At 32.4% G+C, this 25,429-nt stretch overlaps 1 protein-coding gene, 1 non-coding gene and 1 pseudogene across 2 annotated transcripts; 1 reads left to right on the top strand and 2 right to left on the bottom strand.

Moving 5' to 3' along the window:
- Window positions 1–2,595: 2,595 nt before the first annotated feature.
- On the bottom strand, window positions 2,596–16,781 carry LOC149493869 (cytochrome P450 81Q32 pseudogene; annotated as a pseudogene).
- Window positions 13,242–13,348, top strand: LOC149493870 (small nucleolar RNA R71). Its single transcript, XR_016322746.1, has one exon. It is a non-coding gene; the product is annotated as a small nucleolar RNA R71 (small nucleolar RNA).
- Window positions 16,782–21,077: 4,296 nt separating the features above from the next.
- LOC149493868 (putative terpene synthase 3) lies at window positions 21,078–24,731 on the bottom strand. The gene is made up of 7 exons (XM_089726397.1): window positions 24,627–24,731; window positions 24,236–24,503; window positions 23,763–24,129; window positions 23,223–23,441; window positions 22,977–23,115; window positions 21,868–22,116; window positions 21,078–21,371 (listed from the first exon to the last, which is right to left on the bottom strand). The coding sequence occupies exons 1-7, from the start codon at window positions 24,729–24,731 to the stop codon at window positions 21,078–21,080; spliced, it is 1,641 nt and encodes a 546-aa protein (XP_089582523.1).
- Window positions 24,732–25,429: the final 698 nt, after the last annotated feature.

Below are 25,429 nucleotides of genomic sequence, written 5' to 3'. Positions count from 1 at the left end.
TTAATAATTCTCTAATAGGACTTCATTAAAATTATTGTACAGGTCCAAGTTCTATCCCGTCCCCCGTTATCTTCTTTTTGTTGATTGAATGTTCACTCAAAGATAGAAATTTATTATTACTAGATGGAATTTCAATCAATTAGATTTTGTATGAACTGGTAAGTCGTAGCTTTTCAATACAAAAGGAAGCATGTTGGTCTTGCATTTTTTATTCTATTCTATATCGGTAGTTCTTTCAAGAATTTAATATAATTAAGTTAAATTTTATTATTTGCAAATGACTTTTATAGTTAAATCGATGTACTCTGCTTTTATCTGCTCTTTGTTAACTGAAATGGTTTCTTTAATTCCTTTCGAAATTTTAAGTAACTTTTTATGGTTACTGGAAATTTTCTCCATATGTTTATATCTTTATTTATTTATTTATTTATTTATCCTGAGAGTGAGGAAGCAGCAAACAAAAGAGTAGAAAGTCCTTTTTCTGAATCTGAAGAACTCGAAGAATCTGTAGGTTCTGATCCTGATTCCCTTTGCTCTGATAACAGAATCTATCAAGAAAACATATGGAGACAACTCGAACAGTCAAAGAAAGGAAATGCATTTCCATTTGAACTATTAAGACAATACAATAAGGGGTTTAAAAGATTGAAGATCGAAGAAAAAGATATACCATGTAATAATAAGGCGGTATGCCAGGAATTGTCAACAGAAGAAATTCTTAGAATTGCAGGAGCAAGGTTTCTCAAGTCCTCTTCCCAGGCAATAGATGTTGTTCACATGCTTAAAAATCCTTCTCATATTTCCTTGGGCTTCTCTGATAAAGCAATCAGAGACGTAGAACTCGTGCAATGCCTCCTGGCTTCTGCTGAGAAAGTGGGCAATCAACAGTTTTACAGTGGGGGGAGATTGCTAAAAAATTCATGGCCTTTTTCCGTTAGATCCAGTTCAACGAGTCGTTTATTACTTCCCTGAAGCTCTTCAAGAGAGAATAGATGCACAATTTGGAATCGTGGAGAAAAAGCAGTCGTTAGATATGCATGAAGCAATAACAACCCTAAGCTCACCCGCCATTGCATATCACCAAGCAATTCCCTTCTGTCGAATTGCCCATTTTTTCAGTAATTCAGTCTATTCTAGAGCACGTGGCAGGTTAAAAAAAGATACATATAGTTGATCTTGAAATCAGAAATGGAATGCAATGGATCATCTTGATGGAAGCTTTAGGTTCTCAAAGTGTATGGGCTCTTGAACTCCTGAAAAGAACTGATATTGGGACTACTTCAAAGCATTTAATCGATAGAACAGGTAAGAGGCTAATTGAACTTGCTCTTTTCTTTCAAGATGGTTCTGGTAGCAGATTTTTTTGAACTTAAAGAAGATTTCAAGAAATAGATGTTGAGGAAATTGTAGCTGTATACTCTGAAAATAAACTATCTAGCCTCCTCCCAGATAGGCTGGAATCTGTAATGAGATTCGCATAAATAGAAAACTGATGTCTTATAAAACAAAGCAAAGATATGCAAAACACAATTGTGCCTTCAAACTTTCAATAAAGGTAGATGCATATTTCTCGAGTCCATGCCAAAAAAAAGCGATTAATGCATCTACACCTTTCTTAGCAGGCCCATCCGTGAAAATATTTTTTCCCCTTGAAAGTAAAACCCACTAGAAATAAAGAATGGAGCCAGTGGCCAGACAAAGTAGTGGATTCACAATTGTTTTTCTTATATATATAGGTATTAGCAATTTTAGCCCTATTAAATTTGTTAATTTGAAATTTATCCATAAACTATTTTTACTTCTTAGTTCAAGGGGAAGACTATATCCCCTGTTAGTAGACAATGTTATTTTCAAGCTATCGATCTTGCTAATGAATAAAAAAGAAAAACTTTACGCTCAAAAAAATAAAAGAGAAAAAGAGAAAATAATCAGACCGAAAGAAGACGGACTTTTAATAAAGAAAGGAACTCTTACTCTTATAGATTGGAAAGTTAATAAATAAATCAATAATTAATTTTTTTTAAAGTATAGCTTTGATATTATTGATTATAAAGCGACTATTTCGAAAATTAAACTTTAATATCCCATCTATTGGATTTTCCCAACATACTAAAGATCTTGGAAAAGAGAGAGAGTTCGAACTATTATGAACATAAGTGCTAACTAACATTGGTTGTGAAAACCAATCGCTAATAGAATATGGTAAATAAGGGTGATTAGTTGTAAGGATATCGAAGCTCCTGAGTTTAATTATTTCCGCCACAGATTCACAATCCAACCTTTCTAAGTTGAACACCATGCTATTCTTCTAAGCCAGACAGTGAACAAAGTGACAAAGAAGATAGTAATCCAGCGAACCTTCGAATTTAATCAAACCATGCAAAGAGAGCCAAATATATATTTTTTTTAATTAACATTATAAAGAGGGTGAGAATAAATAAGAGAAAAATAGAAAGACAGAGAATAAGAACTGAACAGGAAGAACGCGAGAACCGAACTCATACATCTTAACATTCATAATGTAAAAGTCATTATTACAAATTAACACACAAGAACTTGCTTTATATCACAACATTCCAAGAAGTAAGTCAAGCTTCATGGAGAAGAAGATAGGGCTTTCGTCATGATATCACGTGCCTTGCACATGGCCACTAATGGCTGAGCTTTGGGCATGGTGATTCCAATCCCTTCAGACATATCAATTTCCAGATCACTTACCCTTCTCCATTCAAAGCACTGAATCAAAGACCCTAAACCAAACCCTAGAACCCGGTTGGCTAAACCAATCCCAGGACATGACCTCCTTCCTAACCCAAAAGGCAACAACTTGTTGGCTTCAATACCTTGATTAGTTCCACTCTCAAATCTCTCAGGCTTAAATTTAGCTGCGTCATCCCATAACTTGGGGTCTCTATGTACAGCCCAAGCATTAACAAGCAGCATTGTATTGGGTTCAACACTGTACCCTCCAACATTACACTCTTGAGATGATAAATGTGGAATAAGGAGTGGACCTGGTGGATGCAATCTTAGGGTTTCTGTTATAATACTTTGAAGATATGGTGATTTAGAAACAACAGTTTCATCCATCAAGCTTTCTTTATCATCGATCTTTGTGTCCAACTCTTTCTTTGCCTTCTCCAGAATTTCAGGGTGATTAAGTAAATTTGACATTGCCCATTCTATTGTAATGGCTGTTGCTTCAGTCCCACCAAATACAATATCCTACAATAGAAATTGTAATAACTTGTTATATAAATATAGTTACCAACTAATTAAGTGTGGTCTAATTAGTATTTTTATAAATGTGAGAAGTCTTAGGTTCGAGTCATTTTGTTTACAAAAATTTTCACCAATTTGTTAGAAAATTTTCACCGATTTGATAAGCTAACGGAGGGGTTAATCCTCTTATATGTAGCTCATAATATTATTTCAATCCAATAGACATCTTCATAAATCATAAAAAAAATATAATTATCCATGGTATAGTAGAGCCAATTACAAAATTATACTAAATTAAAAATTTATTTATTTCTTATCAATTATTATATAAATGTAACGAATGATAATTAAATCTCATAAATTGTAATGCATAAACATTTGACGATATTAATTATAGAAAGAAGAAAGAAAATTATGTACTTGGGGTATATATTAACAAGTTAAGATATCATTGATTTTCAAAATAAACTATAAAAAAATGTGTGATATAAATAAATGTGCATATTCTTTAAATATAACATACATATTAAACAATGAGTTTTAACTAAGTGGTACTCGAGTTATCTTTAGAAGTGAGAATTTTGAATTTAAACCCCATAGTAAGGTCACATTTACTTAAAAACACTCTATTGTTTGTTTGTAATAAATGAATTTCGTTAAATTTTGTACACTTCATGTTAAAGTCGTATTGGAATTTATTTGAAAATTTATATTTTTATATTTTAAAAAAAATGAAAATTTCAAGTTCTAAAAAATTTTGTAAAATTGAATATAGCTAAATTAAAAGCTAATAATTAAATATGTAGAATTTCCAAATGAATTACACAAAATTAAACAACTAATTTTTGTGACCAAACTATCCCTTCACTTTATCCCAGTATTTTTTTTTTCCTCCATGTAATATGAGAATAGTTTTTCAACTCAAATTAAATCGGTCGATTCAACTGGTTGATTGAACTGTAAACCAGTTTTGATTTGATCAAATCAATTACAACTCGAATTTGATTATATATATAGTGATTTTTGAGTGTTGAATTCAACCCATAACCTAAGTGTATATGACCAAAATATTAAACACCAAAGTACATAAATTATTGTTTTGAATTAGCAATATTTAATTCCCAGTAATTGGGGTTGATAGTTAGCATGTACGTCATTGTTTCGACTGTAGTATATGAAACTACATAAGCCGCCATGGGGTGGCTAATAAATCTATATATATATATATATATATATATATATATATATAAATTCAAACTTTGATCAAATTATGTATGAGTAATGTGAGTGTGACTCAACATTATATTTGTTTATTGTGCTTAACTTATTATAATTAGGATATTTTACTAATAAATTTCAACAACTTGCATCAATCATTTTTATTATATATGTGAGTACAGACATTGGCGTGCTCCTTTTGTATGTATATGCTAGTTTAGTTAATTCTTTACTATTTAGGATTTCAATTATGCTATAATTGTTTTGTTTTTCTATATATTTTTTATCTACATTCTAAGAAATATATTTTACCTTATAAAAATTAAATTATGTTTGATGTTTGTCGGTTCCACCAAATTTAAATTACTGAATTTAACTGTAAAAGTGGTGAATTCAGGTCGAACCTTAGAGACTGAAATCTTAATTTTTGTGTTTAAAAAGAAGGGGGGGGTTTGTTTGTGAAAAATTCAACTTAACAGTTCAAAAAGAAAATTAATTAATTAAACTAAAGTAGTAATGCAAATTGATGAAAAACCAATTCAAGGTGATTTCTAATCCAATGCACAATTGATCACAGACAACTTATGATTTAATTACTCTTTGAATACTTAACTGAAATTTATCAAAAAGCATGATAAATTCCCAAAACTCCCCTATTTCGTTAACTTGAGCCCAGCACCCTCATTAACTCTAATTATTAAACGATCAGGTATTAAACAATCCCTTTCAATTTAATAAAAGCATTAAGAATCAGGAAGTAGTTAAACTTGAACAACAATTTATAAAGCATAAACCATTTAATTCAACCCTATTGTCTCTATAGATTATTACTGAAAACCTAAAATATAATCAGTAATACCTAATTGCTACTAACATTCAAACTTTCATAACAATTACCGATTATGAAATCTGAAATAGCACTTAATCCTACCAAACAATTCACTAATAGGCTTTTTTAGCAAAGAATTCAATAGAATCAACTCAATAAGAACAAGAAACAACAGATATTCAAGAATAAACTACTCATTTAAAACCCGAGTCTCACAAAAGTGCAAGGATGATAAATCCCTTGAATTGGTGTAAAGAAATTAGCCACTCATAATTATGGCTTCCAATCACCAAAAACAAAGAATAAAGAACAAAAACCTAGATTAATAGATGAACTAAGAGAAGAAAAACGTGCCTCCTCGCTGCTGTAGAATCACTCCTTATATAACACCTCCAAAAGGAAAAAGAATCCCTAATCAATTGGGAAATTCAAAAGCAGTAAACAGAAAATATTTGCTGTTCTGATTTCTCCCCTGTTTCTCAGCATCTTCCTCTTCGAATCTGATTCTGACTTCTTCAACAAACTTGCAGATCTCCTTCTCATCTTTCTAACGAACTAAGGCTCGCCCAAAACGGACACTCACAGCAGAAGATATGACCTAAAAACCAGATCAGGTTGAAGCCGATATTTCTGCTCAAAACGTTAATATTCTATGACGTTTTTGAAGACCAAAACGACTTCATTTCATTTAATTGTCTTCTCAACAACTGTAGGGCTGTCTTCTAAGAATTCAATGGGCCTGGGCTGAGTTAGTTTGGACACTTGGAACTCCAGATATGAAGTCCACAACAGAACAGGTTGTGCTCAGTTATACAGCACATAGCTTCAAAATTCAGAGCTGAATTTGATCAATATTGAGACTGAATTAGCTTCTGATTCCTCTTTGACAATTGTAGAACTTTATTTCATCTTTCCAGCAAATCAAACGGAATCCAATTTGAAGGTCTACAACTCCAGATATCCCTGAAAAACCGAACAAGGGTCAAGATAAAAAAATGCTGGAATTTTACCAATTTAATCATATTACTCCAAATGCAACTAAAATAATGTCTAATTGGTAAAAATTGTCTAACAAAGTGAATTAAGCACATAAATAACCCAAAAATGCATATGAATATAGACAATAAAAGCACTTGATAATGCACTTATCAAACTTCCCCACACTTAATCCATGCTTGTCCTCAAGCATGACTTAAAACTCAACAAAACATAGCTTAAACATAAAGGAAAGAACTCTTCTCGACCCTAAACAATCCTTATGAGAACAATCGGAAAAATAAAGTCAATTACTAAGCAAAGTTAAATTGACTAAGTTTGAATGAAGTGCAAGCAAGACTAATAAGTCGAATTTAGACTCTCCTAAACATAAAATCCAAGGCTTGAATATATAAAATTAAGCACATGCAACAAAAAGTTGATAACCGTTCCTCAAAGAATTATTTGGTAACTCACCAAAGTACAAAAATTCATCGCGACCATACATGCAAAGACTAAATAAAAACAAAAGAAAGCTCTTTATTCTTTCTTTCTTTCTTCTTTTTTTTTTTTTTTTTTTTCACCGACTCCTTTTTCAACATACGCTATTTTTTTTTTTTCAAGAAGCTTGAGCATTTATCGTGTGCTTGAGTTGTCATCAATGGTACCCGCTTACGGGTATATGAAGTCACGAGCTCAAGTGGCTACTAGCACTGCTCTTTACCCATTATTGGGCAGCGAAGCGATCCGACTGCTACAAGTCTTACACTTGTTGACTCATTTCGACTTTTCTCTTGACTCAAAAACACATACACATAAAAGGCTCATATTTGTACCTAGGTATCCTACCAAGAATTCTAGAAGTAACGGTCAAAATTTAGCTCAATAAAAATTAAACTCAAGCCTCAAATTCTAAGACTAAAAGAGTAAAAAATTTAACAAATTATTCAAAAATGCACAAGAGTCAAAAACAGTCAAAGTGACTTAGTTAGACTAATTGAAATTGCTTTTCAACCTAGTTCAAAGGACTGTTCAAACCCAAGAATAAAATTCTTTGCAACTTTAGTTTTTCGTAAAAATTAGAGTTTCAAGTCTTACTTAAAGGACACAATAAACCCTTGGAGTAATCCCAAAAATCATCTCAAATCATTAATCAAACAAAAATTTTACTCAAAATTCATGGGATAAGTGCCTAACATCTAACTCAACCAGTCATAATCAAATGGCAGCAGAAACAAATGAGCAAAATAAGTTGTATGGCAATAGCTATTTAACAAAAGAAAGCTCAAAATTTCAGCAATATGCCATAAAAAAAAAACACCCCTAATAATAAATCCCTTCCCCACACTTACTTTACACATTGTCCTCAATGTGGACAAATCACAATTAAATCACAAGAGGAAGGTCTCAAGAGTAATAGAAAACTGACCTGTTTCGCTGAAATTTACTCATCAAATAAATTGCAACCAAATGCCAAGCTGTTGTCCGGTAAAGGGTACCTGCTACAGAATAAAATGCAAAACACAAGCCAGACAAACAAGCAAACAAGTGAATGGCTGGTCACTTTTTCGACCAAAATTATTAACAATATCAACCATATGCAACACTTGTTACCTATCTAGCCCTGCACCTGAAAATCAGTTCATTTACAATGTTCAAATCCTAACATCATTCAAAATTTAGGCATAAATTATCAACACAAGCTTAACCGTTTCCGAGTCAATAATTAACTCAAGGAAATAGCAGAGAACTAACAAATCAACTAATCTCTTAGGAACTTTAAATTTTTAGGAATCTGCACAAACCTAAGAAAACTAAAAATGCCTAATATACCAACTAAAATCCAATATCAGCAATAATATGAGAACAGAATAATAGCAGTGCAGTTTCAGTGTATGTAATCAAGTCAATGAATAAAAGCAGAATTTCCTATCAGTATTCAGTCATATTTACCATTATTGACTAGCACAAACCTATATAAGACTGAATCTACTAACTCAACAAAAAACTTGATCACAAATACACCATTTAATCATTCACAGAACATTTATCCCAATTTCAGAATTTCCTCAAACCTGTATAATTTGCAACAGAACCAAAACAATCCGAAAGGAATATCAAAAAACATACCTGGGTAGAGTAACTAAAAGAATCCAGACAATAAATATATAGCAAAAGGAGGAAGATGACATTATTTATTTGCAAATAAATAAATAAATAAAATAAAGCAAAAATTTGGGTTGCCTCCCACAAAGCGCCTTTTTTTATCGTCGTTAGCTCGACATGGTCACAACATCTTCTTCACTCTAAATAAATTGGATCACTCAATTTGATTTCTTCCAGTGAATGCTCTTGGAAGCCTTCATAAAATGGCTTGAGTCTATGGCCATTGACTTTGAACACCTTCTTAGTTTCTAAACTTTGAATCTCAACAGCACCATAAGAAAACATATTAGTAACAATAAACGGACCAATCCAACGAGAACGCAACTTACCGGGCATTAACTTTAATCTAGAATTATACAATAAAACTTTTTGCCCAACCACAAACTCCTTTTTTAAAATTAGTTTATCATGAAATGCTTTTGTCTTTTCCTTATAAATCTTAGAATTTTCATAAGCATCAAGACGAATCTCCTCTAACTCCTGCAATTGTAACTTTCTTTCCACACCAGCAGCATCTAACTCAAAATTACAATTTCTAACAGCCCAAAAAGCCTTATGTTCTATCTCAACAGGAAGGTGACACATCTTACCAAAAACCAACCTGTAAGGGGACATACCTATGGGTGTCTTACAGGCTATCCTGTAAGCCCACAAAGCATCATGAAGTCTAAGGCTCCAATCCCTTCTATTTGGCTTCACCATCTTCTCTAGGATAGACTTCACCTCTCTGTTTGATACCTCAGCTTGCCCACTTGTTTGAGGATGATAGGCTGTAGAAACTCTATGAAAAACACCATATTTCTTTAATAATGCCTCCACAGCTCTATTGCAAAAATGAGTGCCTCTGTCACTGATTAAAGCTCTAGGAATTCCAAACCTGCTGAAAATATTTGACTTGACAAAATCTATAACAACTTTAGAATCATCAGTTCTGGTGGCTTTAGCTTCCACCCATTTGGAAACATAATCAACAGCAAGTAATATATAAGTAAAACCAAAAGAAGAAGGAAATGGACCCATAAAATCGATTCCCCACACATCAAAAATTTCACATACAAGTATTGGGGTCTGACTCATCTCATTCCTTCGAGATATACTTCCTGTTCTTTGACACTGTTCACAATTTTTACAGAAAATATATGCATCACGAAAAATGGTAGGCCAATAAAAACCACAATCCACTATCTTTCTACCTGTTCTCTTAGGTCCAAAATGACCACCACATGCAAATGAATGACAAAAAACAAGAATTGATTCAATCTCATTATCAGGGATGCATCTCCTAATAATTTGATCAGAACAAAATTTCCATAAATATGGTTCATCCCATACATAATACTTAGATTCACTCTTCAATTTTTCTTTTTTAGCTCTACTTAAATCAGAAGGCATAGTCTTAGTAACCAAATAATTCACCAAATCAGCATACCACGGGATCATACCTTGTAATTTAAACAATTGCTCATCAGGAAATAATTCTTGTAAAGGAATTGGATCCTCTTGTCTCACCAACCTGCTCAAATGATCAGCTACCAAATTCTCAGCACCTTTCTTATCCTTGATTTGTAGATCAAATTCTTGTAAAAGAAGAATCCATCTAATTAGTCTTGGCTTTGCTTCCTTCTTTGCTAAGAGAAACTTTAAAGCTGCATGATCAGAAAAAACAATCACTTTAGAATTAAGCAAGTATGACCGGAATTTATCTAAAGCAAAAACAATAGCTAAGAACTCTTTTTCAGTTGTGGAGTAATTGCGTTGTGCAGAGTTCAATGTCCTGGATGCATAATAAATCACATGAAAAAGCTTTTCCTCACGCTGCCCTAAAACAGCCCCCACCGCATAATTACTTGCATCGCACATAATTTCAAATGGTATAGACCAATTAGGAGCTTGAATAATAGGAGGTGTCGTCAGTGCTGACTTTAACTTGTTAAAAGCCTCCTTACATTCTTCACAAAACTCAAATTTAACATCCTGCTGCAATAGTCTAGATAAAGGTACTGCTATCTTGGAAAAATTCTTGATAAACCTTCGATAGAAACCTGCATGACCAAGGAAAGAACGCAATTCCCTCACAGTTGTGGGGTATGGTAAATTCACAATTAAATCAACCTTTGACTTGTCTACCTCAATGCCTCTATTAGAAACAACATGCCCTAAAACAATTCCTTGGTCTACCATAAAGTGGCACTTCTCATAATTCAAAACCAGATTTTTCTCAATGCATCGTTCAAGAACAGAATTTAAATTATGTAAACATGCATCAAATGAATCACCATACACTGTAAAATCATCCATGAAAACTTCAATGCAATTATCAATAAAATCTGAGAATATGCTGACCATACATCTCTGAAATGTTGCCGGTGCATTACAAAGTCCAAAGGGCATTCTTCTAAATGCAAAAGTTTCAAAAGGACAAGTGAAAGTAGTCTTCTCTTGATCCTCTGGTGCTATCACAACTTGATTATACCCCGAAAAACCATCAAGAAAGCAGAAATAAAACTTACCTGCAAACCGCTCAAGCATCTGATCAATGAATGGTAATGGGAAGTGGTCCTTTCTAGTTGAAAAGTTTAACTTGCGGTAGTCTATGCACATACGCCATCCATTCTGAATCCGTGTTGGAACCAGCTCATTATCTTGATTTGCTACAACCGTAACTCCTGATTTCTTTGGCACGACTTGAACTGGGCTTACCCATTTACTGTCTGAAATTGGGTAAATCACCCCAGCATCTAATAGCTTCAAAATCTCCTTCTTCACAACTTCCATCATCAGTGGGTTCAGCCTCCTTTGAGCTTCTCTACTTGGCTTAGCATCATCTTCTAACAAAATCCTATGCATACACACCGATGGGCTTATACCTTTGATGTCAGCCAATGTCCATCCAATTGCTTCCTTATGTATTCTTAGAACTCTTGTCAACCTTTCTTCTTCAATCTTAGTTAACTTACTTGAAATGATAACTGGAAGTGTATCATTATCTCCCAAGTAAATATACTTCAAATGCTCCGGTAATGGTTTGAGTTCAAGAACTGGTGCATCTATAATAGAAGGCAAAAATTTTGTATGATTAGGTAAATCAATCCTAGAAACCTTGTACCTTTTTGGAACTAATGGTAATGAGTGCAATTCCATTACTGCATCTTGAATTTCTGCACTTAGGGGCTGGTTTGTACTTTCTTTATAAATTCCTTGACTAATCATTACTTCTAACTCATCCTCCTTGCTCAACTCAACGACATTCTGCACACATGAATCAATTACATCAAGAGAAAAAACAGAATGCTCATCAACAGGATGTTTCATAGCATCAAAAATATTAAATTTAACTACTTCCTCATCAAATTCCATGGTTAAAGTGCCAGCATCCACATCAATTTTAGTCTTGGCAGTTTTTAAGAAAGGTCTACCAAATAAAATCAATGCAGAATTTGATGTGGAAACACTTTCCCCCATATCCAAAATATAAAAATCTGCTGGAAAAATTAATTGTCCAACCTGCACCAAAACATCCTCAACTACACCCATCGGGTACGCATTAGAACGATCAGCCAATTGAATAATAACACTAGTTTCCTTCAAAGCATTTAAATTCAAAGTTTGAATAACAGAATGCGACATGACATTAATAGATGCTCCCAAATCTGCCATTGCTTTCTCAATTTTAGAATCACCTATTCTACATGGGATAGAAAACGAACCTGGATCCTTACACTTTGGAGGTAATTTTCTTTGAATGAATGCCGACACATTTTCCCCAACGGTAACTTTTTCATTATTTCTAAACTTTCGCTTTGTAGTACATAATTCCTTAAGGAATTTAGCATACCTAGGAATTTGCTTGATTGCATCAAGTAACGGTATATTAACCTCTACCTTCCTGAACATCTCCAAAATCTCTTTCTCTTGTTCTTCCTTCCTTGTCTTGGCCAACCTACTAGGAAATGGAGGAGGAATAACAAAATTATTAGCATCATTAAGTTTAGAATTTACCTCAACTTCAGGAATATCAAAATCCTTTGAACCTTGCTTGTGCTTCTTTGTTGACTCTTTTACAACCTGATTATTAACTTCTCTCCCACTTCGCAAAAGTATAGCACTAGCATTTTCTTTAGGATTAATCACAGATTGCGATGGAAGCTTACCAGAATTTTGAGCTTCAAGTTTGCTCACAGATGAAGCTAACTGACCAATCTGCTTCTCTATATTATGAATACTAGTCCTAGTTTCCTGCTGAAACTGTTGTGTATTAGTAGCCAAAGCTTTAACAATATCATCAAGTGACATACCTTGATTTTGAGAGGAAGAAGATGGTTGATTCACTTGTGGTCTTTGCTGCTGATAGCGATTTTGCATTGGCTGATTTCCATAACTCAAATTCGGGTGGTCTCGCCATCCCGGATTATAAGAATTAGAATAGGGATCATACCTGCGTTGTTGCTGCCCAAAATTTCCTACTGCATTGGCTTGCTGCACTAGTTCATCCTCTTGAAGTGTAGGACACATATCAGTAGCATGACCAGGAACCATGCAAATTCCACATGTTTTAACAGCTTGCATATTTCCTACAGCAATTTGTCTAACCAAAGAAGTTAAATCTGAAATTTGTTTCTCGAGATTAGACGTACTTACCTCATTAACCTTCTTAGACGTGTGATCCATTCTCATTCCAAACTGCTGGGAATTTGCTGCCATGTTAGCAATTAATCTTTTTGCATCTTCCGGTGTCTTGTCAACTAAAGCACCTCCACTAGCAGCATCTATCATATTTCGATCCATCGGCATAAGTCCCTCATAAAAATATTGGATCAACAGCTGCTCAGTAATTTGATGATGGGGACAGCTTGCACAAAGTTTCTTAAACCGCTCCCAATACTCATATAAACTCTCTTCACTATATTGCCGAATGCCACAAATGTCTTTCCTTATGTTGGCAGCCCGAGATGTAGGAAAATACTTCTCTAAAAATATTCGCTTCATCTCATTCCATGAATTAATCGATCCAGAAGGAAGGTAATACAACCAGTCCTTAGCTTTGTCTTCCAATGAGAAAGGGAAAGCTCGAAGCTTAATTTGCTCTTCTGAAACTCCTTGAGGCTTCATGCTAGAACACACCACATGGAACTCCTTCAAATGTTTATGCGGATCCTCACCTGAAAGTCCATGAAATTTAGGCAACAAATGGATTAGACCAGATTTTAATTCAAAAGCAACATCTAAAGTAGGAAATTGAATGCACAAAGGTTGCTGATTTAGGTCAGGTGTAGCCAATTCTTTCAAGGTTCTGGCAGCCATGGTATCAATTTTAGATTCTGAATCTGAAATTGATTCTCTTGGAGAATTGTTTGAACTATCAGTAATCGTCCGTTCAGATGAGGCTTGACTCAAATTAGCTTGTTTAGCTTTTTTAGCTAATTTTCTCAAACGTTTAGCTGTTTTTTCTACTTCAGGATCAAAAATAATTTCACCAGATTGAGAACTTCTTGTCATAAACCAAATGACTTCAATTCTCCTTCAATTCTACAAATTTTACCAAAACCTGAAACCACAACACTACACAAAGGTAAGAAAACTATTTTAACAAAATAAAGACACAAAATATAATAATCTTTCAGTCCCCGGCAACGGCGCCAAAAATTTGATGTTTATCGGTTCCACCAAATTTAAATTACTAGATTAATAGATGAACTAAGAGAAGAAAAACGTGCCTCCTCGCTGCTGTAGAATCACTCCTTATATAACACCTCCAAAAGGAAAAAGAATCCCTAATCCATTGGGAAATTCAAAAGCAGTAAACAGAAAATATTTGCTGTTCTGATTTCTCCCCTGTTTCTCAGCATCTTCCTCTTCGAATTTGATTCTGACTTCTTCAACAAACTTGCAGATCTCCTTCTCATCTTTCTAACGAACTAAGGCTCGCCCAAAACGGACACTCACAGCAGAAGATACGACCTAAAAACCAGATCAGGTTGAAGCCGATATTTCTGCTCAAAACGTTAATCTTCTATGACGTTTTTGAAGACCAAAACGACTTCATTTCATTTAATTGTCTTCTCAACAACTGTAGGGCTGTCTTCTAAGAATTCAATGGGCCTGAGCTGAGTTAGTTTGGACACTTGGAACTCCAGATATGAAGTCCACAACAGAACAGGTTGTGCTCAGTTATACAACACATAGCTTCAAAATTCAGAGCTGAATTTGATCAATATTGAGACTGAATTAGCTTCTGATTCCTCTTTGACAATTGTAGAACTTTATTTCATCTTTCCAGAAAATCAAACGGAATCCAATTTGAAGGTCTACAACTCCAGATATCCCTGAAAAACCGAACAAGGGTCAAGATAAAAAAATGCTTGGAATTTTACCAATTTAATCATATTACTCCAAATGCAACTAAAATAATATCTAATTGGTAAAAATTGTCTAACAAAGTGAATTAAGCACATAAATAACCCAAAAATGCATATGAATATAGACAATAAAAGCACTTGATAATGCACTTATTAATGTTTTTAATATTATTTATTTTAATAGCTACTAGTTGTGGTGGTACTGTTACGTGTTTTAGCAGTGTTTAAATAAATGTTAAGAGATAATCTTTTATAGATAAATTATGTTTTTAAACCTTTGGTGATCGAATCAGATTCAAAGACTCCGTGCTAAACAAAGAAAAACGCCCTTGGAGGTGGTGGGAACACTTTGATAAGCTAGATTCTCTAATTTCTTCTATGGTTCATGTTAGCTTCAGACACATAAATGAGAGAAACTCTTTTGCAGATTGCTTGGTTATAGGCATTAAATCCTTTTATAACTTGGTTATAGGTTCTCTTTCGTTTTAATTATGATTATGTTCTACTTTTAATTTTCACAGCTCGCGAAAAGTGATAACAGGTCTTTTAATGAGGTTTTTTTCATATATCATGAAATTATACTAGATTTTTTCACATAACATTTTCAAGTTAAGACTTGGGTGTATAGGGTAAATTTGATGGCTTGGGTTAGATTGCTTAGATTTGTTAAGTTTTTCCTAGTTATTAATAATAAAATTAATAATTTTGCTGATAAAAAAAAATATATTTCATGGAAAATACTGCCTAAACCAAAACCAATTAAAATAGAAAGTTTTTAAAAATTGTTCCTCTTTATCAATCCTTTGCAATGTGTGGTCAGACATTCTATCATTTCAATAAAAATTCTATTTTCATTGGTTCGGTTCATAGATCAGTTCATTGACTCGGTTTTATATAAGTAAATTCCATATTTTATAATGAAGCCCTCAACTTATTTTTCATTGATTTGCTCAATGAATGCACCCATGGATATAGTCTAAGCAATTAAAATTCTACTAATAAAAACACTATGCATGCGAATGGAACAAGTCTTCAATGCAAAAACTAATGAGAATGGCTTCACATAAAACTTAAAGCAAGAAAACATGGATGCAGAAAAAAAAAATATAGAAATATTAGTTAAAATCACTCACCAGAATAAGACCCTTAATAACTTCATCTGTATAATATTCTGGTTCTGATTCTTGCAAAGAAAGCAGATGGCTAATCATGGTGTTCTTTATTTCTTTCTTTCTATGTTCATCGATAAAACTTTGCCATAGACTATCAGTTCTTTTACCAAGTCGTTCCGCTCTTTTCAAAAATCCCCCATAATCAATCCACTGCAAAATAGGCAAGAAATCTCCCAAATATGAGGCTCCTGCATATTCAAAAGTCTCTTCTATCGTTTCTTTAAATTGCTTTGCCTCTTCTTTCTCCTTTCCTGTCGTCTCCTCACTATAATACCGTTTTCCGGCTATCATTCGTATAATCATATTAAACGTTAGCTCCATCAACAGTGGTTTCAACTCTACCTTAGCAAAACCATTACTTGAGATATCATACAGTTTCTTTAGGAAAAACTTGATTTCTTCTCGTCGAATGCCCGAGAACGCATTCAGGCGATTCGAGGAGAAAACTTCAAGCATGCCTATGCGGCGAAGGTTGCGCCAATGGTCTCCATAAAAGGATGTTGAGAGAGTAGAGTTGTCGTAACCTACGTACTTGGATAGAGTAAACGGGGGACGATTTGCAAAAACGATGTCGTTTTTAGCGAGGCATTCTTCAACAGCTGATGGTGATGATATAACCATTACTTTCTGGGAACCAAATCGGAGAGAGATGATTGGGCCATATTTTTGGGAAAGATTATGAAGTGTTTGATGCATGGGAAGTTTGATGAGGTGCAGATGGCCTATAATTGGAAGAGAAAATGGGCTTGGCGGTGCCTTTCTTTTCTGTTTTGTTGTTGTTCTTAAGGCAAGAAAGAGGAAAGGAAGGACAAAGATCACCAAATAGAAATATTTGTCTTCCATGCTTGTTGCTGTGTATCTATTAGTGCTGCTTCTTAGTTCATGTATATATATATATATATATATATATATATACACACAGTGCTGACATGAAGTTGTATACAAATGGATGTATTGACAAAATCTTTGGATTTTTGTAGTATACGCATGATGTTGAAAGGAAGGGACTATAGTGGTGGACCCAATTTTTGTTTTTTCAGTTGAACTATTCAAGGTTGTTCTTTTTTTTTTTAAGAAAATGTTTTTCGTCCAACTTTGCTCTTCAAACTTTTGGGAGGTAAGTTGAAAATTAATCAGTTATAGGTGAATTATTTAATAAGCAGGAGAGAGCATAACTATTTTTCAATTTTTTAAAATTGAAAAACCAGAAAAGGTATTAATTAAAATATGTATTTGGGTGTGGCTATGTTACTAGGTCTAATTTAATGAAATTTCTGAGTTAAATGAATAAGTAATATCCACTAAATATATAAATTCACCCCTAAACTTTATTATTTTAGTCTTATAGTATTCTTATTTTTTATTTTGATCTATTAAACATTTAAACTTATAAAATTACACTTATTAAATATTTCAACTTACATAATTATTTTATTGGACGCTTTAATTTCTAAATTGGTATCAATTAAATACTTATTATATAGTTGAAAAACGTATACCTACCCACATAATTGTGGAGCCCTTTCTTTCTCTTCTATACAAACAAATTTCTTTATTTTATTCTTCCATTTTGTCTTCCTCTTTCTCTCGTTATGTACTAGTAGTAAATAAATTTTTAAGTGGATCAAAAGGTTTTGATTTGGATCCCTATGAATAAATAACTGTACCTATGTTAATTAATTAGGAGTTGACGCTCCAACGAATGTCGTTAGTACTTGGATTTATAACATTTTACATACCACAATGATATGTCGAACTATCCCTAATTTATAAAGCAGGACCAAGTCATTATAAATTCGATAATGTTGATTTTAACACACGTTGAATACATAAATTTTCCTTCAACTTTTACTAAAAAATCTAAAATTTTATTTTTTGTAATAATAACACATCTATACACATTAGATAAATGCTTAATTAAGTAATTAAAATTATATATTTCTATTATTAAACTAATTAAAAACATTATTTTAACTTACCTTTTTCTCTCTGCTCTCTTAGAAAATTTCTCTCCCTTCTTCAACAATTGTTCGTTTACTCTTCTTTCTCAAGGTCTCTCAATGTCTCAATTTTCTAAAAATTCACGTTTTCTCTTCAAATATTGCTACAACTTTTGATTTAGGAATCAAAAAATTCTCTGCAATTCTTGATAAAACGCAACAAACACTTCAACAAAAGATTGAGGCTTTGCATGGTTTTAGGAATTGATTTTCATGAAAAATTTCATTAAAGAAACGAAGGTTTTCATAAAATCCTTCTTCCTAGATTAACTTTTCATCCTAACTAATATGATATTCTCTTTCCCCCTATTTATTTGATTCAATTTAAATAATTTGGTTCGACTTCGCGAAAATTTAGTTTATTTCTATAATTGAGCCAAAAAAATCGGAAATTAAAACGACTTAAAAATATAATTAAACTACTCGAAGTGAATAATTATTATTGATTTGATTTTTTGATTTTTAACCAATTTATGTTCACCCTCTAAGACAATGATTAAAGTTGAAGCTGCATTTAAATGTTTCAATCTCCAATTCAATTCACATTAAAGTATTTATAATATATTTAAAGAAGAGAACTATTTATGTTCTATAACATATATTATTATTCCGAATATATAACTTCTAATGAATAAAAAATGTAAAAGAAAAAAGAATTCAATGTGAAAACACTAAATTTTGAGGACTTTAAAAATGACATTCACATAATACATCTCTCGGAAAATTTAGAGTGCTATAAATTTTTTTAATGAAAAATTTAATTATTTAGCCATCTTCATGTGTCTTTATGTGCTTGTCTTCTTCTTATATTAATATTGAGTCTGCTAAAAGCAAAGCACTAAAAAACTATTCTTCATGCTTCTTGCTTACGTTTCGATTTAGGATTTTTACGGTCTTGTTTTTCTTTCTTTTTTATGATTAAAATCTTTATCGTATACTGAGTGTTACTGATACTTTCTTCATGATTGACTAGGTATATGTTTAACTCTTTTTAAATGATAGAACAAAGTTTGAAGACTTCATTATGTGTAATACAAAAACTAAAAATGACTCATTTAATAATGACAAAGAATTATCCTCAAAAAAATATAATAACAAAGAATATATATAAACCGAAATAAAGAGAAATTTCAAGACACTCTCTTTATTTAATATTGTATTTTCTTTAAAAATTCTGAAATTTTCCTTTATTTTTTACGATTTGATTCGATTATTTTTAAAATTAATATTATATTATTATATATAATATTTTTAGGATATATATTATTATATATATATAAGCTCGATAAGGCTGTACGAGCTTTCGAGTTGAATATCATTAGCCTCAAGCTTAGTTCGATTGCTAAATGAGAATGCTCAAACTCGATTCAAGCCGAACTTTTTCAAATTTTTTTCGAACCAAGCTCGAATAATTCACGAGCCAGCTTGGCTCATTTACACCCATTATTAATTGTGTGGACGTGGTATATTAAGAACAGCTTAATTTATGGTTTGGCTTTGTGTTAGAATTCTATGGAGTTTGTGACAATTTTTATGTTGAAGATTATTCATCATAACCTGCATTGACGTTTGTTTGGTTTATGGATGGACCTATAGACCAAGTCTAGATAGGTGAATTTCATAATTTATTTTGTAACAAATATTATATCATCCTTACATATTAAATTAGATATTTTTTATTGAATTCTTTTTTTTGTTTTTTTTATGTTGTACAGTAGTGTGTTGAATGCTTTCGAGATATGAATTTTGAGATGGATGTGTGGTCACGTAAGGTTCACAAAATCATAAATGATTACATTAGACAAAAAATAATGCAAGTATCAGAAATTAAATATAAAATGAGAGGATAGATGGTACAATCATGTAGACCCCCACATATGCTCCATTTCATAAATATAATGCTTTGATAGAAAAGGTGTCATAAAGTAGGGGTACGCAAATGGGCGGTTTGATTTCAAACCGAACCAAATCGAACTGTAAAAATTGAAAATTGAAAATAGCTTGTACTTAAAACCGAAGTAAGTTTACAAATCAAATCAAAAATAATTTGGTTTTACTCAAAAAATAAGTGTTTTATAATAACCAATTCAAAGACCGAAAAATAATTTCTTCTCCTTTGTCATCCATTTGTAAATAAGACTTACAAAATTTCTAAGGAATATCTTCAAGGTTGTCGCGTGTAGATACCCTGATCTTTGTTATATCCCGAGAGGATTATTGCTATGACCTTGCAACAATTAAGCGGGGGTAATTAAATCCTTGCCTAATATATCAAAATATTCTGGCAATTTAAAATTTGCAATTTCACCCTATTTTGATATTTTTGTCAATTTTTCCTTAATTCGACTTTTTGTAGCAATAATACTCTCAATTGTAATTCAGGATAAAATTGCAGATGCAAAAATATTTTTATCTTTTTTAAATTATCATGTGACACTTATAAAATTAAAAAAAAAACTCCATCGGTCTGTCCAATTAATGTTGCATAAATTAAAATTTAATTTTTAAATAAATGTGCTAACTAGTAATTTCATAACATAAATTTATGTTACTTGCCACAAGCATATAATAAAAATTAATTTAATAAAAATATGATTTTTTTTTCAATTACATATTTTATTTTCATATTATCTATATTTTAAAGATGAAAAATCCTAATGGCTGTAATTTTTTGGATTGATAATATAGCTATATTATTATCCATTTAATAAAAAAAAAAAACTTATTAATTGTTTTAATTGCACATCTCTCAAATATTATATATACTTATAAATTTATTCTCATATTCTCATATTCTGATACATTAAGCCTTAATAAATCCTTAAAAGAAAGTGATTATTCATGCCTCAAAGCTTTCTTTCAATCACCCACTCATCTAAAAGACAATCTCAACATGCAATATTCACTAATATAAACTAATTATCATTAGAAATACATAATTAGCAATTAAGCAAAACTTAGAAAACCAAATCCAGAACAAGGTTGAACTTTATTAGATCACTTTCAGATTCATAATATATGACAGGTTGAACTTTATTCGATCACTTTCAGATTCATAATATGAAATTGAACTTCACATCACAACCATTTATTCGATTCTCCAATTACATTTCGGAAACACAAAGCAATTGATTAATGCTTAAACAGCCACAGGATTGACTAAAAAGGTAGCCAGAATATCCTTCAGAGAAGTGTTGGAGTGGGTATAGCTATCTTCTTCCTTGTACACAACATCCATTACACGTACAATGTTCAGAATGCACATTAGAATAGGTTTTGGAATATCAATTTCTTTCATCAGCTCCTCGTTCAGATCTTTCCACATATTAGCAACTATTTTATTCAGCTTTTCGTAAGCTTCCTGCTTTGACACACCATATTGCTTCATACAACATTCTACTGCAGAAGCAACATGTCCCCTTTCTTGCTCAAACTGCATATATATTAAAAATTGCAGAATTTAATAATTCTCTAATTGGACTTCAGTAAAATTACTGTACAAGAATCTATCCTGCCCCCAAATTATTTTCTACTCTATATAGGTTGCCCTCGATGAGCCTTTGTACTGCATTGATTTATGAGTTTGAGTTTGAAGTCTGCTGAAATTGTAGCACCATACTATCCTTATAAAATTAGGACTTATACATATATCTATATATATGTAATATATAGGGTGGATTTCAAATATGAGATCCACTTCATGTGTCTTTAGTCATTATGACCAAGTTCAAATAAAATTTTCTCACCTCATGTATTTTTAAAGTGAAGTATTAAACTCCCTCAGGTCAGCACCTTTGTTATTAAAGGGGAATGAAGATTAGTTGGGTTCACCATGGATTGTAAAAACAGATACGGATACGGACCAACTTGTGGAAGTATAAAAAGAAACATTAAAGTGAAATAGCTATGATACTACTAATTTGGCATACCTCATGGGACATAATGTCATTTATGAGCCTTGCAAGACCTGACGCAGTGTATAGAAGTTTAGGTTCAGTGAATAGCCAATCAAATACTTGCTTTGAAGCAACTTCACCCATCGCACAAAATGATAAGGTTATCAACATGGGATAAGTAGAACTAATCACAGCATTAGAAATATATTCTTCAAATGTTGGCACATAATCATTGTTGAACCATCTTGCTTCAGTTCTGTAGGCTCCAACTTGCTTCTTCACCTGCAATTTCATTCATCCTGTTAACATCCATTTAAACCTCATTTGGTATAATTAAATGCTACAAAATTTTTTCAAATTCATTCGAAATTTCGTGTTTCATATTTAATTAACATGAAGAAAAATATTCATTTTACTGTTCTAACATTATGAAATCAAATTTTATAATTTATTATACCAAATACTTATGGTCGTAGGTCCATTTCGCGCAAAATTGGCCTAGAAATTTCGGTTTCAAATCAAAATTAAAAACCAAAGGAGCCAGACAAGAACTAGACCTCCCCAGACTATGTCCAAAATTTTGTTCGGCAAAAGCTTTGCAGCTAATTTTTAGCGTTTTAACGAAGTCAAAATTTTATTTTTATTGACTGTAGCTATCGATACTATAGCTTTTATAATAGTTTTTAGAGGTTGAAGGGGTTTTTTTATGAAGTGTTAAATATCTAACGTTTAGCATTTAGATTTTAATTAAATTTTTTTTGATAATCATACTCCATATTTTTTTTTCTCCGAATTCAACTAATTAAATAACTAATGCCATTTTTTATCATTTTAAATTAAACAGTTATTCTTACCGAACACTTCTAATTTAAACTCTTAAATAAACAGCGACCAGCTATAAGCTAATAGCTAACCACTACTTAAAACAGATAATATTGCCAAACATCCTAAAATCAACGCAAATGCTGGAATTGGACCAGAACCAAAATGATCTAAGTTTTAATATTCTAGGACTGAAACTTATGATTCGGATTAATGATCTAGCAAGGGTTTAATTGTGAGAACTGCAAATTAAACTCAGGAAAAATGTAAAATAAAAATATTTTGTAATCATTTTGTTTGGTAAGAAAAGAAAGTTTTACCGCTTCTTTCGCATAATGAATACAGAAAGACCTTCCTTCCTTGGTTGTTTCTTCCTCTATTTCAGAATAAAAATCTAATAATGCTTCAAAATACACCTTCATGTAATCTGGAAGTTGGTCTTTCATGCTAATATCCCAGCTGAAAGTCAAATTACATTTAAAAAAAAAAAACAGATTAATTATAGTTCGTAAACCTTGCTTATGAACTAATTAGTAAAGGGATGTGTACTAAATTAACAAATTAACCTTTCAATCACTTTGGTGAAAAGCTCAAGTTCCTCAATTGTGCCATGCACTTCATAGATATCATCCATTACACACACCATAGCCATAGCTTTAGACAGTACTTTTCTAGCAAAAACGAAGTGTGGCTCAGAAAATGTTCCTAATGCCCAAAACGAACATTCGATCACTCTGTCTCGAGCAAAAGGTAGCTTTGTTGTGAAATCCAAGTCTATCCACCACCTGAAAATTCACAACTCAATTAATTTCTTTTCTTGTTATTTCTTATCTAAACGGTTCTGCAATGGAGATTCTTAATTATTTAAAATTGTTAATTACAGAACACTCCTTTAGTTTTGCTCGAATATGCAATTTGGTCCTCAATTTTGTAAGATCAATAACTTTAGTCTATGTGATCTATTGATGGCTTAACACTTTAATTTTTGAGAAGGTAGAGTATATATATGGGCTAAAAATGATAATTCTCATTAAATATAAGGACCATAGTGCATATTAAGACAGATCTGAGGAGTAGTTTGTATTTAATCCTTTAAAATAGCTTACTTTGTGACCCTGCTCATATCCTTCTGATGCAATTTTTGTACTATATTGTAATCCAGTTTAGCCAGCTTCAACAGAGTTTCGCTGTGTTCCTCGCGTTGCTTGTAGATAGAGAAGTAATGCCAAGCCTCTTTCCTGGGTAAGCCCCTACGGGCAGGCCACCTTAAGGCATGGCTAACTTGATCAGAAAGAGAAGAACTCAATTGGGTTGCCATTAGGTGAGTTTTAGTGAACTCAAAAGCTTCATCTAGTATGGTTTCTCCTTGTATACTGAGATATGAAGCTTCATACAAGCTTAACAAACCTCGCACATCTTTGATTAGATATTCCTTAAAGTTACCTTCTGAATCCTTGAACTTGTTCAAAACATCTGTTCCACCCACAAAAAATTGAAACATTATAACCCTCTTCTCATAATATTATATTTTATTTTCTTTCTTTTGTTTTTTTTAAGGATTGGAAGTAGGGGGACTTGCCAGTTGAAACATTATAACCCTCTTGTCTTAGTAGCCGAAATCGAAGAGCAACAGTATAAAGATCGTCATCATCATTCAGATTTTGATAAGTAGTATAAATTTGTTTTAATGCTTCTTCTATTTGTCCTTCAAAATGGTAAGCAATGCCTAGTCGTTGAATTGCATCGATCAAGTTGAGTTGCTCTGAAGGTTTACCAGCAGCAGAGCTAAGCATTTCCCTCACTTCTTTTTTAAGAACTTCGGCTTCTTCACTCCAAACGCTCACTATCTGCAGAAAATCTTAAGAAGCAAAAATCATACTGTTTCTAAAGAATCAAACCATTTCATAGAAGTTAATTGATATTTGAACATTTATTTTGAGAAAGTAAAAATAAATTGCCAATTGCTTTACATTATTGTCCGATACATGCTTGATGAAGTAGTCACCCCACACGGATGGGTGAAACTCTGCTGTTCGACGAACCTGAGCTCTTTGCGTAACAGCTTGAAGGGCCATTTTTTGATGTTTTGTGTTTTGGAATTGAGAAAGAAGGCTGACAAGATAAGTAATAGCGTCGTGAAATGACTTGGTCTTTCAAGGCTTTGGGACTATATATAGAGAGAGAGAGTGTGTGAAGCTATATATAGTTTGGAAAAGTAAATGGGAACTTATGAGAAGTTAAAATTTCTTAAGGTCTTAACACCAAATTAAATAGGAAAATATAATTTTATCCTTGTATTTTATTATAATATATATATAGTATCATTTTTACATATTTAGAAATACGTAGTTTTGTTTGTCGCTACTTTTTTTTTTTTTTTTATCTTTTTTTCTTTTAGAAAAACAATTGAAACATTATAAATTTAATGGAAGTTTGTCAACGTAAATAAATTGCTCTATGGAAGGCGGCGCTTCCTCCATGCATAGAATATCATGTAAAGAATTAAAAGCTAGCCTAGATAGCTCATGAGCCACCCTATTTGTAGCTCTACCAGTGTGGGTACACCTAAAATAGGAAGACTAGCCATAGTCAAAAGAAGGAGCCTTTCATTGTATATTTCATCTCTTATTCTATTATTTTCTACATAGTTCTCTCTCTCTCCAAGACTTCAAGCATTCAAGTTGGCGTCAACAAGACTTCAAGCATTCAAGTTGGCGTCAAGATTCAAGGAAGCTGTTCAAGGCTATCGTTGACTAATTTTTATTTCTAAACT

The sequence above is a fragment of the Jatropha curcas genome, chromosome 9, assembly GCF_041381405.1.
Source record: "Jatropha curcas cultivar XTBG-Jc1 chromosome 9, XTBG_Jcur_1.0, whole genome shotgun sequence".
Lineage (NCBI taxonomy): Eukaryota > Viridiplantae > Streptophyta > Magnoliopsida > Malpighiales > Euphorbiaceae > Jatropha > Jatropha curcas.
The sequence above is the reverse complement of the archived record's forward strand: the minus strand, read 5'-3'. Positions and strand labels throughout refer to the sequence as shown.

What these genes read in the sequence shown, in the direction of transcription:
- LOC149493868 (XM_089726397.1), bottom strand. Translation starts at nt 24,731, where the DNA reads ATGGCCCTTCAAGCTGTTACGCAAAGAGCTCAGGTTCGTCGAACAGCA. An exon ending in GATATGAGCAGGGTCACAAA is followed by an intron (nt 23,442 to 23,762) that starts GTAAGCTATTTT and finishes GTGAATTTTCAG; the next exon opens with GTGGTGGATAGACTTGGATT. An exon ending in TTCACCAAAGTGATTGAAAG is followed by an intron (nt 23,116 to 23,222) that starts GTTAATTTGTTA and finishes TTTGACTTTCAG; the next exon opens with CTGGGATATTAGCATGAAAG.